General features: G+C 42.2%; 1 protein-coding gene across 3 annotated transcripts in view; it reads right to left on the bottom strand.

Annotated features, from left to right (window-relative positions):
* The window catches only part of MECR (mitochondrial trans-2-enoyl-CoA reductase), a 638,102-nt gene that overhangs the window by 308,419 nt on the left and 312,676 nt on the right, over positions 1-17,007 (bottom strand). For all 3 annotated transcript variants that reach the window (XM_044085055.1, XM_044085046.1, XM_044085063.1), the window contains exon 5: positions 14,878-14,980. In XM_044085055.1, the coding sequence (XP_043940990.1) occupies positions 14,878-14,980 (103 nt within the window). The remainder of the gene's footprint in view (positions 1-14,877; positions 14,981-17,007) is intronic.

Here is a 17,007-nt window from a genome sequence, read left to right on the forward strand (position 1 = left end):
TTGAATAATTTATGTAATTTTACTTAAGGTATATGACATATAGCAACATATATGAAGTATAATATTTGCTGATACAGTTTGATAACTTTTGTATAAATGTAAATTTGCCTGTGTCACAAGTGATAATTGAATAAAGGTGTTGATAACAAGGCCAATTACAACCTCTTACGTGGCGGCATAAATAGATTCATAGCCCCTCCCCCGACTGATGGAACAGACACCTACAGTATGTTGAGTTGTACACTGATGCTTTATACAAGCACCTGCAAGAAGGTCTTACAATTGTACCAAATAGTACCAAAGCAAGATCTTCAAGGAAAAACAAACCTGCCTGGTGGACAACTGCCATTAATAGGCTATACAATAGGAGAATGAAATTGCTGTCCAAGAATAGGAAGGAATGGTCTCAAAACTGGAAACGCTCCCTCCTCAACTTAAACAAGCAAATAAGACTCCTACTGAAGTCCTCCAAAGCTAACTACAAATACAAATTAGCTTTCCTAACTAAGGAGAACTACAAGGCATTCTTTAGTTACATCCGTAACCTTAAAGGTAACGCCCAGATATGCGCTGAACTCATAATTAATGGTACTACATATACAGAACTTGTGAATATAGCAAACCTGCTGACTGGCAGGTTCAGTGAAAACTTTAATTCCCTGTCCCCATCACATATACCCCAAAGCATTCCTAATACCTGTCCTCCACCTACCTAGCATCTGCGAGGAGCAGATCTTTAATGTCCTCTTCAAGGCCAAAAACACCTCTATGGGACCAGACAATATCCCAAGCTGTGTTCTAAATGGGTTAAAACAGGAATTAGCATAATCACTGGGGATGCTTTTTAATCATAGCCCAAGCACTGGCTTCATCCTAGCAGAATGAAAAACTGCTACCATCATCCCTTTGCACAAAGGGGGTGCATTCATGGACCCTGCAAACTACAGACCCATTAGCCTGACCAGCCGTATCTGCAAGGCCATGGAACGAATCATTATGGACCTTATTAACAAAGATATAGGAAATCTCCCAACGCTTGACCCCCACCCAGTTCAGCTTTGTCAAGGAGAGAGCATGGCTGTTAAACTTGGTGGACTTCTTTGAGACAGCCACCAAAGCCCTAGATGAGAGCAAATCTGTGCATATTGCCTACCTAGACTTAGCCAAGGCCTTTGACACAATCCCCCACTCAGGCATCATTGATAAACTCACCCATCTGGGTATCAAACCATATATTGTCAGGTGGGTTGCAAATTGGCTCACTGATAGAACTCATACAGTCAAAATATGGGACTCCACCTCCTCTAGCAGATCTGCAACCAGCAGTGTTCCACAGGGATCAGTTCTGGGATGCCTACTGTTTGGACTATACTTATCCGAAGTACAGGCTAAAACTAAAGGACTGCAGCTGACAAAGTTTCCTGATGACTGCAAAAGTACAGTTTTGTACCTACCATAAATGTAGATGTTCGAGTGTACACCCCTGCTGCAGTCATCACACTTGGGTTATCCTGTCGTCACACGGTCACGCAGTCGGCCTGAATTCCAAAGTCTTGGTCCGGCGTCGGTTGCTGTCGCTTCTTCACTGACGTCAGTGCGCCAGGGGTATATATGATGCATCCGACACCATTTTCTTCAGTTTTTCTTGCCCCAGATGTCAGGTGCTCCCAAAAAGGTGGTCAGTAATCAGTACCAATCTAAATAAATGTAGCACAAACACAACATCCCTCCAGCCATAAGCAAATACATCACAAAGGTATTGTAAAGATTTAGTTAGTTAGGTCAGAGGGGATGGAGGGAGGGTAACCTGGACTGCAGCAGGGTGTACACTCGAACATTTACATTTATGGTAGGTACAAAACTGTACTGTGTTCATCGTGTTACCCTGCTGCAGTCATAACACTTGGGTAGAATCCCAAAGCTAAGGATGGGAGGAGGAGTCAAAGAGGGTTAGAGGAGGCTAGAAGGCCCTGCAGAACTGCAGTGGCGAAGCCTGCTCTAGTCTTAGAGTAAAGTGGTAAGTGGTAGTGTTTGGTGAAGGTGTGTACTGAACTCCAAGTTGCAGCTTCCAAAATATCCTTGGTTGGCACCCCCCTGAGGAAGGCTGTAGATGTAGCTGCTACCCTGGCAGAGTGGGGCCTTATGGTAGCAGTAACTGGTTTTCCATGATGGGTATAGCAAAAATGAATGCAATGTCCTATCCATTTGGAAATGGTCTGTTTTGATACAGCCTTCCCTTGTGAAGCTGCAGCATAGGATACAAAGAGCTGGTCAGATTTTCTGAAAACCTTAGTTTTATCCAAGTAGTAACGAAGCTGCCTGTGAAAGTCCAAGGAATGCAGGAGTCTTTCTCCTTTACTCTGTGGATTTGGAAGGAAGGTGGGTAAGTGGATGGTTTGATTTAGAGCCACACTGGATACCACCTTACGCATGAAGGAAGGATTAGTTCGTAGAGAAACTATGTCTTGATGGAAAATGAGGAAAGGTTCTACTGCCATTAGTGCCTGAAGCTCTGAGACTCTTCTGGCTGAAGTTATTGCTAGCAGCAGGGCAGTCTTCCATGATATAAACTTTAGATCAGCAGAGAAAGCTGGTTCAAAAGGAGGTAGCGTAAGTTTTTCCAGAACAAAGTTGTGGCCCCAGGTTGGTGTAGGTGCTCTCCTGGGGGGCCTAATGTTTTTGCCCCTCTGAGGAACTGCCTTAGAAGTGGATGTGAAAATAAGGTTGGATCGTGTTGTAGTGGGCTGAAATAGCTGAGGCGTGGATTTTAATAGATGAAAAAGAAAGTCCTTTGTGCAACATCTCAGTTAAATACTGTAGAATCTGAGGCATGTGAGGCTGAAGGGTATTTTGGCCTTTAGCTTGGTTCCAGGCGCAAAACCTTTTCCATTTGTCCGAGTAGGCCTTCCTGGTGCTGGGCCTCCTAGCTTTCAGAATAACATCAACAACTGCTTGAGGGAGAGGAGCTGGCTGGTTGCTTAGGTGATTTGCCATGCAGCCAAATTTAAGGCTTTGAGCTGGCTGTGTAGAATCTGATTGTCTTGCTGTGTGAGCAAATGAGCAATTTGTGGTAAAATCCAAGGTGGGCCCTGGGCCATATTCCTTAATAGTGGGTACCAGTGCTGGCGTGGCCAGTCTGGGGCTATGAGTATCATTCTGGGTCTCTCCTTTCTGACTTTCAGAAGCACCTTTGAGAGAAGGGGCAATGGAGGGAAGGCATATACTGTCAGGTTTTTCAAACTGAATGAGAGTGCGTCCACTTTCCAAGCTTGATGGTGAAGTGTCCTTGTACAAAATTTTGTTAGCTGATAGTTTTGGGGGCTGGCAAACAGGTCTATGTCTGGGTGGCCCCATTTTTGAGTTATCATTGCAAATATTTGTGGATCCAGTTTCCACTCGTGGGGATCCATGATGTTTCTGCTGAGGTAGTCTGCCAATGTGTTCTTTTTTCCTGGCAGGAATTGAGCTTGTAGATGAACTTGGTAAGCCAGTGCTGTGTTCCACAAGGTCATTGCTTGCCTGCATAGAGGGTAGGAGTGTGTACCCCTTTGTTTATGTACCACATTACTGTGGTGTTGTCCGTCCTTATTGTAAGCTGTCCTGGATGTAAGAGGTTCTTGAAGGCTGTCAGGGAATTCTGTACAGCTAGCATTTCTTTTTGATTGATGTGCAGATTCCTTTGTTCTGCAGACCATACGCCTTGAACGCACTGTCCTGCCATGTGTGCCCCCCAGGCGTAGTCTGATGCATCTGTTGTCATAGTTTGCCTGGCTGGGGGCAAGGTGAAAGGCTGACCCTTGTTGAGGTGACATGCCTGTGACCACCATAGAAACTCCTGTTGAAGGCAGGGAATGAGAGGTATCATTGTTTCCAAGCTGTGGCTGTGTTGAGTCCATACGCTTTTTAGGTACCACTGTAATTTCCTCATATGCAGCTTTGCAAATGGTATTAGTAGTATGCAAGATGCCATGAAGCCCAAGGCCTGCAGAATTTTTTTTGCAGGGAGTTGGGTCTTTGTTGCCATTGTTTTGAAATATTGAGTCAGTTGTAGTTGTTTGTCTGGTGTCAGATAAGCCTTCTGGGGCGTTGTATTCAAGCTGGCACCCAGGAATGTCACATTTTGTGAGGGTACTAGTTTTGATTTCTTTTCGTTTACTGGGTACCCTAGGCAACTTAGAAGATGTTTTACAAAAGCCAGATGTTGTAAGAGGATGTCCTTGCTTTCTGCTTGGATGAGGCAGTCGTCCAGGTATGGGTATATTTGAATTCCTCTTTGTCTGCAGTATGCAATTACTGGTGCCAGGCATTTTGTGAAAACCCTGGGCACAGTGGATAAGCCAAAGGGCAGTGCAGAGAATTGGTAATGGGTTGAACCTGCAATGAAATGGAGGTATCTTCTGCAATTTTGTCTGATAGGGACATGCAGGTATGCCTCCTTGAGGTCCAACGTTACTAGCCATGCTTTCTTGCCCAACATGGGAAGAAGCTGCTGTAGTGTTACCATCTTGAATTTGGGTACTTGTAAGAAGGTGTTTAGAATTGAAAGGTCCAGAATTGGTCTCCAGGCATTGTCCTTTCTGGGGACTAGAAAGAGTCTTGAGTAAAATCCTTGGCCTTGCTCCCGTGTAGGTACCAGTTGAATGGCTCTCATGTCCATGAGAGCTGTAATTTGTTTTTGTGCCTCTGCCCATTGATTTTGTGGCAGGTTTGGCATTCCTCTTTTCGTTAGAAAGGTGTGGAAATGGAATCTGTATCCTTGTGAAATTATATCTAGGACCCACTTGTCCTTTGTGACGATGCGCCAGTTGTCTGAAAAAAGTGCTAATTTTCCTCCCAAGGGAGCTGCCAAGACAGTCTTGGTTGGCCATATGAGGTTTAAGTCATTGTGTTTGCCTTCTAGTAGTTTGGGGCCTGACTTCTCCTCCCTTCTGTGTTACAGTGCCCCATTGTCGAGGTTTGTAGTGGGTTTATGGTTGTCCTCTGCCTCTTGGGTGTCTGTATTTACCCCTCTGTGGTCTGTCAGTAGCTTGAAAGGACCAATTTTTTGTTGGCCAATTTCTACTGAAGTGAGGGGGCTGAACCTGTAAAAAATCTTTGACCGTCTGCATAGATTTTGCCTTATCCTCCATTTTCTTTAAGACTTCTGCTTTAACTCCAAATAGGACATCCTGCTGTAAGGGAGCATCTAGAAGCTTTGCTTTAACATGATCAGGCAGAGTTTGTTCCTTTAACCAAGCATGCCTACGTATAACAGACCCAGTAACAGCTGCTCTACAGGAAGCCTCCAAAGAATCAAATCCACATTGTAAAGTATGTTTGCCCACCTGTTCAGCTGCATGCAACAGATCCTGCATTTCTTTCAATTCAGACTGTTGAGGGAGTGTGCTCATTTTTTGTCTTATTTGAGACATTAGAAATTGCTGGCATTTTAGCATGTGAAACAGACAATTTAGTGCTCTCATAGCTAGAGTGGCTGAGGTGTAAACCTATTTCCCCCACCTGTCTAGTGCTCTGGAGTCCCTTTCAGAGGGTACAGGATTTTTTGCCATAGAAGCCTTAGCCCCTTTGGGATCCTGGGAGATAGTCTCTGGGTCAGCAACAGGGCTTTTATAAAGGAATTTGTGGGAGTTAGGCACTCTATAATATCTGTCTGGTTTGGCTGGAGCAGGAGGCAGAGAATCTGGATTTAAACTAGATTCTAAGTAAACATCATCTACTATGTCTAAAACTGGGGGGATAGCAAGAGGTCTGTGCTGGGGGAGTAAAAGAAACTCTCTGAGCCTTTTCTTTGAGTCAGAGTAGTCCTGACCTTCCCAGTGAAAATGTTCCCTCAGTGTGTAAAGTTTCCCCAAAGGAGTAGTCTTCAGGGGGAGAAGCTGAGGGAATGGGATCCTCAGCATCAGAATCTTCATTAGGGGGAAAGGAGTAATCTTGTTCCTCAGAGGAGCCTGAGGAAATAGACACTTGATCAGAAGAGGCATAATCTTCCTCTTGTCTAGTCCTTTTGTCGGGGGGGGGGTTGGGAACCCCTGATTAAAGAGATCAAATCTTCAGCCATTTTAAGTATCTGTTTCTTAGGCATGGGGCCTTGAACTGGAGACTGAAGTGCAGTCTTTTTTGGTTTAAGAGGAGTCTTAAGCTTAGGATACGTTTTTATAGTGAGCGTCGTCGGTCTGAAGACGCCTTCAGAAACCAAAGGTGTTTCTGCAGTACTGACATCTTTCTGCAATGTCGTCGGTAGGGCCTAAAGAAAATGGCTGCGTTGGCCTAGCACTCTCCGCCAAAGGACCCGAAGCGGTCTCGGGTTCCAATTCTGCGGTAGCCAGGGGCTGCGTAGGAGCCTCACTGAAACCCGATGAACCGGAGACCGGCCCAGCCGAGGCCTCGGAGTCTGGCTTGGGTCTAGGCTGCCTGTCCTTATCCTTGCGTTTTTTGTGCACGCCGGTAGTCGGTTGCTCCGATTGCATTGTGTAGTTAAATTTTCTACCGAAGTAGTGTCGTGCGAAATCAAAGCGTCATTTTATAATACACTTATTGAACCTAGCACAAAAGTGACAACCAATGACGTCGTGGTCTGGGCCTAGGCAAGGTATACAGTAAGAATGAAAATCCTTATGAGGTATTTGCTTCCCATAAGAAATACAATTGTTAACTTTTTCTGACATCGGTCTGAGGCAAGAAAAGTTTCCCCAATGGGGTACTTAGCTTTATTGAAGACTTCGGATCTGAAATTCGACTTCGAAAATCTCAGGAGTCGGCAGACCGGTACTTCTGAACTGCTTCTGCTTCGGGCACCGTGCGGTAAGAAAGACTGAAGAAAATGGCGTCGGATGCATCATATATACCCCTGGCGCACTGACGTCAGGGAAGAAGCGACAGCAACCTACGCAGGACCAAGACTTTGGAATTCAGGCCGAATGCGGGACCACCTGACGAAAGGATAACCCAAGTGTGATGACTGCAGCAGGGTAACACGATGAACATCTAGGAGTAATCACTGAAACCTCTAGTGATGTCAACATCCTACAAGAAGGTCATACGTACACTAATGACTGGTGGCAAAGTCATGGTCTTAAATTTAATACAAAAAAATACATTACCATCCTCTTTGGCAAGGGTGATGCTCCTGCAAACTACCACATCAATAGTAATACCCTAAGCACACGGTCAGTGGTGAGAGATCTGGGCACACAGGTTGACAGCACACTTAACTTCAATCACCATGTCTCCACAGTGATAAGAAGAGCATTTTATATTGCTCATCTCATAAGTAAGGGCATTGCCTCCAGAAAAAAAGAGGTTAGAACCCCCCCACCGTACTCTTCCCTCATCCGGCCAATAACACACTACAATGCTCCTGAAATCATTGTCACTTTACTCTGTATCATACAGACTGCTCAGAGGTGACCTGTGCCTTGCATATAGGGAATCTCTCACCCAGCTTTAATGGAATTGCTGCACATTCACAAGTCAAATGGCACATGGGTCACTCATTCAAAAGGACCTTATCTTGGTATGCAATATCAACAGAACTTGCTGGAGAGACAGATTTGTCTCATAGAGGTTGCACCAGTTTTGGAACAAGCTTCCTATTCATGTTAAACAAAGCCCCTCATTAGACCTGTTTAAGTGTAATTTGAATGAATGGGTGGTTCACCCCAGGGGTTCCTCTTGGAAAGGGGAAACAGATGCTGATTTTAGTGTCTGCTTGAACCACACACCCTTGGGAATATGGGTTGAACTTGGGTAGGCTAGTAAGGGCCCTGGGGCTGTTAGCCTAGTTACCTCCTATGATTCTATGGTAGGGGATCTCTTTCAAGACTCCAAAGAAGGTTTAGGATGTTTACTAGGGGATTGTGCTCCTGATGAAAAAAATGACGATGGAGGCAGCATTCCCTTAAGGACTGATTTATTTCTTCTGTGCAATATTGCTCTTGAGTTAAATGAGGCAATAAAAGAGCAGTCAGTATTCAGGTGTGTTACTCCTAAACAATAAACACATTCCCTGTGAACATCAGGATTTGCAATTTTGTGCCCACAGGAAGTTAATTTTTTTAAAGGTCTAACACAGGTAAATTACTACTGCCAAAGGCATGGCTTAAAACTCGATTCCAAGAAATCCATAATTGTACCTTTTGAGAAGTCAGCTACCCATGGAATATATCTCGTTGATAAAACACTCCTAAAAGTTGATACAGAAGTCAGGGATTTGGGGAGTGATGTCGATACTAACCTGGCCTTTGATCAACATGCATCTAAGGTAGTAAGAAAATCATTTTATATCACTTCTAGGTCCAGGGAAGTCACTGTGTCACTGTACTTAGCCATCTTCAAACATACCATGGAGTATAACGCCCCATTCGATATGTACGTGACCGGGCACGTAACATCTGCAATGTCCACAGAGGTTCCTCACAAAAAGAATACAGGGCATAAACGCAATTTCCTGTGAAGATTTCCTCAAAGCTGTATTCCTATACTCTGTTTTTTACAGACTGTTAAGAGGCAATCTATGCCTGGCACACAAGGCATCCTAGGATCCCACTTTGATGTAACTTTTGCATATCCACAAAATTAATAGCACCAGAACTACTAGATCTAAGGATTTAAACTTTGCTTGTGATTTAAACAGATCATGTTGGAGGAACAGTTATCTATCTCACAGAATCTCTATTCTCTGGAGTAAGCTTCCCATCCATATGAAGTAGAACCCTTCCCTAACTCTATTCAAATGCAACCTGGACCACTGGATAGGAAATCAGAAGTTCACCCTTGGTCTGACACCTATGTGTCTTTAGGCAGCCATTAAATCAAGCTCTAACACACACCCCTTAAAATCATCTTTAAAGTACAACTAGAGGGATACATTTGTGTTGCACGGCTAAGCTTATTAAGGTCCTAGTGATGGTTAGCCTAGTATACACCTATGAACATCTGTTAGCAATGCAGTACCTCTGTGGCTGTTTCCCTGGTTTCCAGTTGGGGTGCCTTCTGCAGGAGAGAGTGTGTGTGTGTGTGTGTGTGTGTGTGTGTGTGTGTGTGTGTGTGTGTGTGTGTGTGAGAGAGAGACAGAGCGCACAAAAGAGGATATCGTATAATGGACTGGAATTTCATCTGGTGTTGGTTCCTGCCTTGATCCAGTACAGGCTCTGGATCCCCCCAGCCATGAAGTGAATAAAGTGGGTATCATAAAAAATGAATGACTGAATGCATATTATTCATAGCTGACAAATGTAATATGTTCTGCATTTGGCTTGGAACACCACTGACAATGGTAATTTTTGATCACTGTACCCACAATGATAACCAATGTAATACAGATTCAAAAGTGTGGCTGTCTCTCCACAAGTCTGCACTTTTAAATATGCAGTATTTTTGCTTTTACAAATACAAATCAAACGCACAAAAAATGACACGTATGTAAATATATTAAAAATGAGATCACTAGTGTGCAAGCATTACATTTAAAAAAGGACAAACCAAAATTTAAGAGTCATATAAAACAAGTGAATCTTTGAAGGATACATACATTAAGGTATTTTGTTATATAGTTACAAGCCATAATATACTGTTATAAAAATAATCTTTGAAATGTCAAAAAATACTTAAATGTTAAGTTAATAAAGACAGCATTATTACAAATCATTTGAAGTCTATACATTTAGAAATAATCCAGAAGTACTGCAAAGCGTTAAAGACAAACTCCTATAGTGCTTCATTCTGTAGCCTTGTGTTTTGACTTAGCAAGTCACTTCAGACCAAATCGTCCATCACTGTAAGAAGAACTTTTGCCCAGGGAATGTTACCTGGTGAAGAATACATAAATGAAAAGATATACAGGACTCTGGGCTATGAGTTGTGGCTAGTCATTCCAATTCCCTAATTGGAGAGCCAGTGGTAAAAACAAATGCTTTTAGAAAATAATATGAAAGAGAATGAAAGTATATACATAGCAGACACGACACAGAAGGAACATAAGGAGATACAAGAGTACTTCTAACATGTCTGTGAGATAAGGAAGGGGATGCCACAGGTAATGCAGATGAGTCAGACAGATTAACCGATATCCCACCCTCTGTGGCTGTGCAAGAAATTTGGGCTGTAACAAAAAGGACAGGAAAGAGTAAGGTAAATCTTTGGTAGCAATGGCTTACTGACACAGAAAAAAAAAAAAACAAGGATAACTTTTTGTTCCTTAGCTGGTGGTAGTGTTCAGTGAAATTCCTACACTGATACTAGAAATACGGAAGCAGTGTTTTCAGTAGTTCTGCCAGAGCAAAGATAGACATGTGCAGTCCTGTTACAGTCCAAAATATATACTTAATCATGAGTATAAGTTATTTATATCTGTAGTAGTCTGTTGTTTTATTAGATATCTGCCTGAACTAACTGAAAATCAGTTTGGATTTGTGTGTGTGTGTGCTGGACAGGTATTTGCTAATATGCTGAAAATTCTGGTGTTGACGAAGGCCACACAAGACAATAAGGATGAATTAGTAACTCTGGGTCCAAAGAAAGCATTTGAAAGCACATAATGGTATTATTTGATGAGAGTCTTGACTTGCCTTTGGGTTTATAGCAGAGCTTATAGAACCGATTGTGCCAACAGATTCAACAGCTAGAATAAAGGCACATGACGGTCTTTCATTTTCTGTGAGGTTGTTACAGGGATATAGAAGGGGCATTGGTTCATACTAGGCTATCTGCCCTAGGGCATTTATAAGCCTAGCCAGAGTGTGTTTGGCTTTCACCACCTACTTTAAATGAATTTTGCTATGCCCTTTTTTGAGGTTAGTATACTGTGTCTCTAACAGTGACACAGAAGTGATACCCGGGGTAAACCTACGATCTCCCATCCACTCATCAAGATTCCTCTTGAAGAGAGTCAATGAGGGACTCTGCCTAACCTGGACTGGGATTTTATTCCAGAGTGAAGGGAGCCTCTGGGTTATGAATCTGTCCCTTCAGCATGTCCTATTTATTTCAGTGCTGAGGTTCAAGTCTCTCGAGTGCGTAGCTCGATGGGATTTGGATTTTCTGAGGTGCAGCATGTCCATTAATTCCGGGTTGGACATGGCTTTATATGTCAGGCACAGATCGCATCTGAGCAGGCGGTATGCCACTGAGTAGAGCTGGAGTTTCTTTAACCGGGCAGCATATGGCATCTGTTTGAGCCCTTTGATACTCTTGGTGAAGTACTTTTGGGGTCTTTCCAGTTGCTGCAGGTGTCTGGTAAGTTACATCCCAAAAGGGGCATTGTACTCAATTATGGGCCTGATGTGGGATGAGTAAAGAGGTGCGATGACCTCCCCTGATCTAGATGTGAATCCCTTCAAGATTAGGTGGGCTATATAAAATGTTTTTCTACCACTTTGATAGTGGTTTTCAAATGAGAGATTGCTATCAACTTGGGTCCCCAGGTCCCTAATTACTTCTTCCGTACTTAATGTGGTAATTTGTGGGCACTTTGTTTTTGCCAAAGGGGATGACTATACACTTTTTGGCGTTTAGCTTGAGGCCACGGCTCTGGCACCAGTTGTCTAGTTTCTATGAGGCCCTTTTGTAGGATGCTTGTGTCGGCTGGAGAGTCTATTATGGCGCCTAGTTTGCAGTCATCTGCGAACTTGGTCAGCCACAGTCCTTCTGTGTTGGCCTGTACCTCCGAGAAATATATACCGAACAACAGAGGTCCCAGGACTGAGCCTTGTGGGACGCCACTTGTAACTGGTTTGGAGTCTGACATGGCTCCAGCAATTCTAACCATGAGGGTTCTGTCCTTGAGCCAGTTTGCAACCCATCTAGTGACATAGGGGTTTATATTTAAGCTGGTGAGCTTATCTATAATGCCTGAGTGGGGTACTGTATTGAAGGCTTTTGCGAGGTTCAGGTAGGCTGTGTGGACCACCTTTCCCCTCGTCAATGGCCTTGGTGACGGTTTCAAAGAAATCGAACAGGTTTAAGAGGCAGGATCTGCCCTTAACAAAGCCGAACTGGGTAGGATCCAGCCACCAACTTCATCTGCATTATACTTAGAGCTACTGGCCACTCCAATGTGGAAATTCTCATTAAGGAGATAAAAAGAAGTGAAAATATCTCTACTTATGGATTATGTACGAGTATATTTGACAATACCTGCACTGTACCCAAGTATTTCTTTTTTTAAACCTGGAGAAGCTCTTTGCAATAAAAGATTAACAAAACTTAAAATTAGAGCAATGGCTGTAAATTATCCACCTACCTGGAAACTGAGACAAGAGTATGTTTTTTTCTAAGAAGCTGTCAATATTACCTGTGTGGCAGTTTTGCTGGGACAGTCAGCATAAGATTCAGTTAACCAAGATACATGACGAATTAATGAAGAGGCTAACATTTGATTTCAAGAAATAATGATGACTGGAACTTAACCAGAAAATACAATGTTACATTTTTGGGATATTATTACTTTACATATTTCATTCTCTTCCAGCAGATATCATCAGTTAAAAATATGATAATCTGTGATGGTGGTAAACCTAGACTGGCATAAGAAAAGTAGATGGAGTAGAAATCTCAAGGTGAATTAGGAGTTCTGGACCCATGCCTATATGAGAATGATATCCAATGAAAACTTAGCATACAGATACAACTATAGGAGGCTAAGTGAAAATATCTGACTTGTTCGCAAGGCAATATTAAGAAAGATTTTCAGAGTATCCTTTTGATCATTTATGTGTTAAAAATGACACTGGAAACACTAAAACAGACCTTGTATGACAATGATTTGAAAATATGGATGAATTTGTTGTTGTCTCTTGGGTAAAATAAGACTCTGGTGAATGGGGTTAATGAAAAAGGAAAGAAAGACAGAAGGACAAGGCCAATGTACTGAGAATAGTTGAGACCTGGGGAAGTATGGGATACCTGAAAACAAAAACAGAATAAGGTTTGGTCTAAATCCTATGTCTCAAGTGTACCTCATTAAGAGGAATGTTCCTCATTTGAGTCTTAAAGTCCATGTTTCTTGCAGTTCTACATTGAAAGGGTCTCACACATTCATTCATTGCTAACTACTATCCAGCTGACCCTGGTTCAGTTAGCAGGTGACTGACAAGAGTGGCAGGAAGGCTAGCAACATGGGTGTCTCCTGTGATGATCCCTGATGCAGACTGGGGATGTTGTTGACAAGAGATTGGGTGATATCCTGCCACATCCCCATTGCAAGCCTGCTCCCTTAGATGTAGCCATGCCAATGTGAGGGATGGGGAAAGTTCATAGGTCATTACAAAAAAAAAACCCTAGACAGATGCAGAGATTGATGAGCACCTCTATATGCCCTTAGGATCCACAACCTGCCACAGCAAACCAGATTAAGCCTGAGGAGTAAGGAGATTGGCTGGTACAGCTGGCATGGATATGTAGCATTGAGGTGCTAGGCCAGTAACATGACAAAAAAAAAAAAGAAAAGGAAAAGTAAGATGCAGACAGCAAGATTTCTTCGATTATACAACCCCCCCCCCCCCACAAGGTGTAAGAGTCCCTGTACTTTTGAAATCTGGCCATTGTTCTGGTCCCTAGCAGTCATCAAATAGCAGTCAGATTTTCTTGCCTGTTTATTTACTGTTAGAGCTAACAACTTAAGGGCATGAGAGTGCAAAGGAAATCATTACATACACATTCTAATACATTTCTGTTGCACTCCTATGTCACCTTTGCTTTCTGTATTACTAACTTCCACAGCATTCCCTTGGCTATCTCTGGGAGATCTGTAGAATAGCAACTCAACCTTCCAACAAGATCAGACAGCTAAGCTTTTGGGCACGTCACCTAATCCCCTGGCTGATCATGAATATCCGTATGGATACATGAGGGTATGTGTGTCTGTAATTTCATTGCTCGAACTGAGGAAACAGTCAAAATGGTAAAAAAAATCCCAACAAAAAAGTGCCCCCCATGTCATGGGCTCTATAACTTACACAGACCCACTCTGATATTGCACAACAGTGGGGGAAAGGGAAAACTCCTTGATTCCCACTGCCCAACAATCTTGCACCAAGAGCAGTACTGGATGTTTGAGGACACATATAGTGATTATAATATTCAGCGATTAACATTTTGATATACACATTTGACATTGTATTGAACCCATATATACAAATACACACACACACACACACACACACACACATATATATATATATATATATATATAAATAAATAAATTATATATATAGTTTTATATATATATATATATATATATATATATATATATATATATATATATATATGGGTTCACTACATATGACCGAAAGTTCATTTGACCGAAGCCCATATTACCGAAAGCCCATGTGACCGAAAACTCATTTGACCGAAAAACAGCACTGGCAGGTATATGTCCATTTCCCCACTGTAGCGCGACCCTGGAGTGAGAATATTAAGTTGGGGGGGAGGTGGGGGGGGGCACAGCCCCCCACATTTTGCAACACCTTTGTACTGATGTTATATGTTTTCATGTATTTTTAATGGCTACACATGTATATAACAGTGCATAAACTGCAATTATGTGGGGGGGCTATGCCTCCCACACCCCCCAACTTAATATTCTTACTCCAGGGTCGCGCTACAGTGGGGAAATGGGCATATACCTGCCACTGCTGTTTTTCGGTCAAAAGAGTTTTCTGTCATATGGGCTTTTGGTGAAATGAACTTTTGGTATTACGGTCTCAGTCATATGGGCTTCGGTCAAATGAACTTTCGGTCATATGTAGTGAACCCATATATATATATATATATATATATATATATATATATATATATATATATATATATATATATATATAATTAATTCTAGTGATGGCTGAAAAATGTCAGTAAGCATGGAATAATTCAGATTTCACTTACCTGTCTCTGACAACATTAACAGTCCTTATGCCCAGTGCTGTACCTAGCTGAATTACAGCTTGCCCAACTGCACTATTGGCTGCATTCTGAATCACAGTGTCACCTGCAAGATTACATAACCCAGATCACTAGGGAGCATGGCAAGACAGAATCAGATTATATTAGCATTTCTGTAGTAATTACAGTTTAACAATCTCTCTTTCAGCATGAAAAAAAAAGAAACAAGTGATTTGTTGCACTGATTCCATGTTATAATGACATTATATTCAGTAAACATGCACTGAACTGTTAAGCTTTTTCATTCCAAATATTTTCTTCTTAAAGGGTAGTTAATTAACCATTTGTAATACAATTTTTCAAATCCACTTCAAACCAAGTTTAAGAAAAGGTTGTTGCTTGTAATGATGCTAGTACTGGAAACTAAGCCTAACTACTTGCCTTTCATTAGTTAAAATTCAAGTTTCAGTCAACCCAAACCTATGGCTTTTCTTGAAGAGTGTCTGCTAAATGTCTGAACTGTCTTCTTCACTGAAGCTACAGGAAGACAGATGCCTCTCTCTCTGTCATTCCATACATAATGTAGTCTGGTTCTGTTTCCCACCATGCTTCACATAAACCGTTTACCATGTATACTTTTATCAGTACTAAACTGCAACTTTTCATTTATATAATGAAATGATGCTATCATTCAGTAGTTATCCTTACAGAAATACAGTACAACAGCCAAACTGCTGTTGAAGTAGCAAGGCACCCGATTATGTTACAGAGATTGTAGTTCAGTAAGCAGACTCTTAATACTGGAGGGGAGAAGCGTAGCAAGGGTGGGACGAAGAAGGAAATTGTTCTGGGTGAAAAGTTTTAGGAGGTGTGGTCAGTCAATCCCAATCACTCTTTAATGCATACCAGGTCTTAAAAAAACAGTATTACATTTGCGGCCAAACCAGATTTGAGCACTGTTCCCTGTGTGGGCTAAACTGTAGCAACTGTTTGCTACATTGTAGCTGCAGTTTAATACAATTTAAAACATTTTTTAAGTAAAACCTGAGAGCTGTAGCTCTCTGTGTGGGGGAAAAATGGTATCAAGCAGTTTGCTATAATTTAAATGAAAAAAAAATTTAATTAACTAAAATGCGAGGAAGGAAGAGGGTCAGGGGCAGGGTGCATAAAAGGAACCTACTTGGCTCCTGGGGCAGGAAGGAGGGGGCATGTATCTGGCCACATGACTGCGGACCTTTTTATTTTGCTCTTCATTTGAAGAGCTGAGGGCATGCAGCTCAACTTAGTTGAATAAACTATGCATCTGCTGCAGAGTCAGCCACAAGGGTGGAACCGAGAAGTCACTGGCCTGCTCTCTACAGTTGATGGGTAGGCAAGAAATGATCCACCAAGGTGACTCAAGGTGGAGGCCTAAGGGGTATGGCAGCCTGTGAGGACAGATTCCCACATCAGCCTTGGCCATCCTACAGGATTATGTCAAAGAGAACACACATTGTAGATAATTGAAGTACACAGCACAAAAGCAGGGGCCAGAATACATAGTGATATCAAACATGGTATATTTTTCTTAGAAATGTTAACTGCTGGCTAGTTGGACAAATTAGGTACGTGTCCTTTAACACTGCTAAATGCTGGCTGGCTAAGTGTTTGGACAAATGAGGTATATATATCCCATAGCACTGCTATCTGCTCATGTAGATTCCTTGATGCCTCACCACTCTAACAGAGGTCTGCTTGCAAAGAAAGGAGAGTACTGAGATGAACACTTGTTGCAGCAGTAATACATGGACAGTTCATCTACAAACTTGGTTATCCACGTCTTGGTTTCTGGTATAGAGATCAGAAAAGTAAATGCTGAAAAAGAGGGATCCCAACACTGAGCACTGAGCACTAAGGGATACCACAGGTTACCATCACATTTTCTGATGAGGCATCCATCACTCTCACTGTGGGTTTTATCACTGAGGGATCTATTGTTATGGTGTTAAACTTACTTACAATGTCAGCATGGGGAGAGGCGTGTCAAATGCTTCGGCCAGGTCAAGATACAATATGTGACTGCTGTCTACAGCTTGAGTAACCTACTTGAAGATTTAACCAGATTCACTAGGCAAGATCTTCCCTTGATGAAGG

Source organism: Protopterus annectens, chromosome 1.part1 (genome assembly GCF_019279795.1).
Source record: "Protopterus annectens isolate FY-2018-M chromosome 1.part1, PAN1.0, whole genome shotgun sequence".
Classification (NCBI taxonomy): Eukaryota; Metazoa; Chordata; order Ceratodontiformes; family Protopteridae; genus Protopterus; species Protopterus annectens.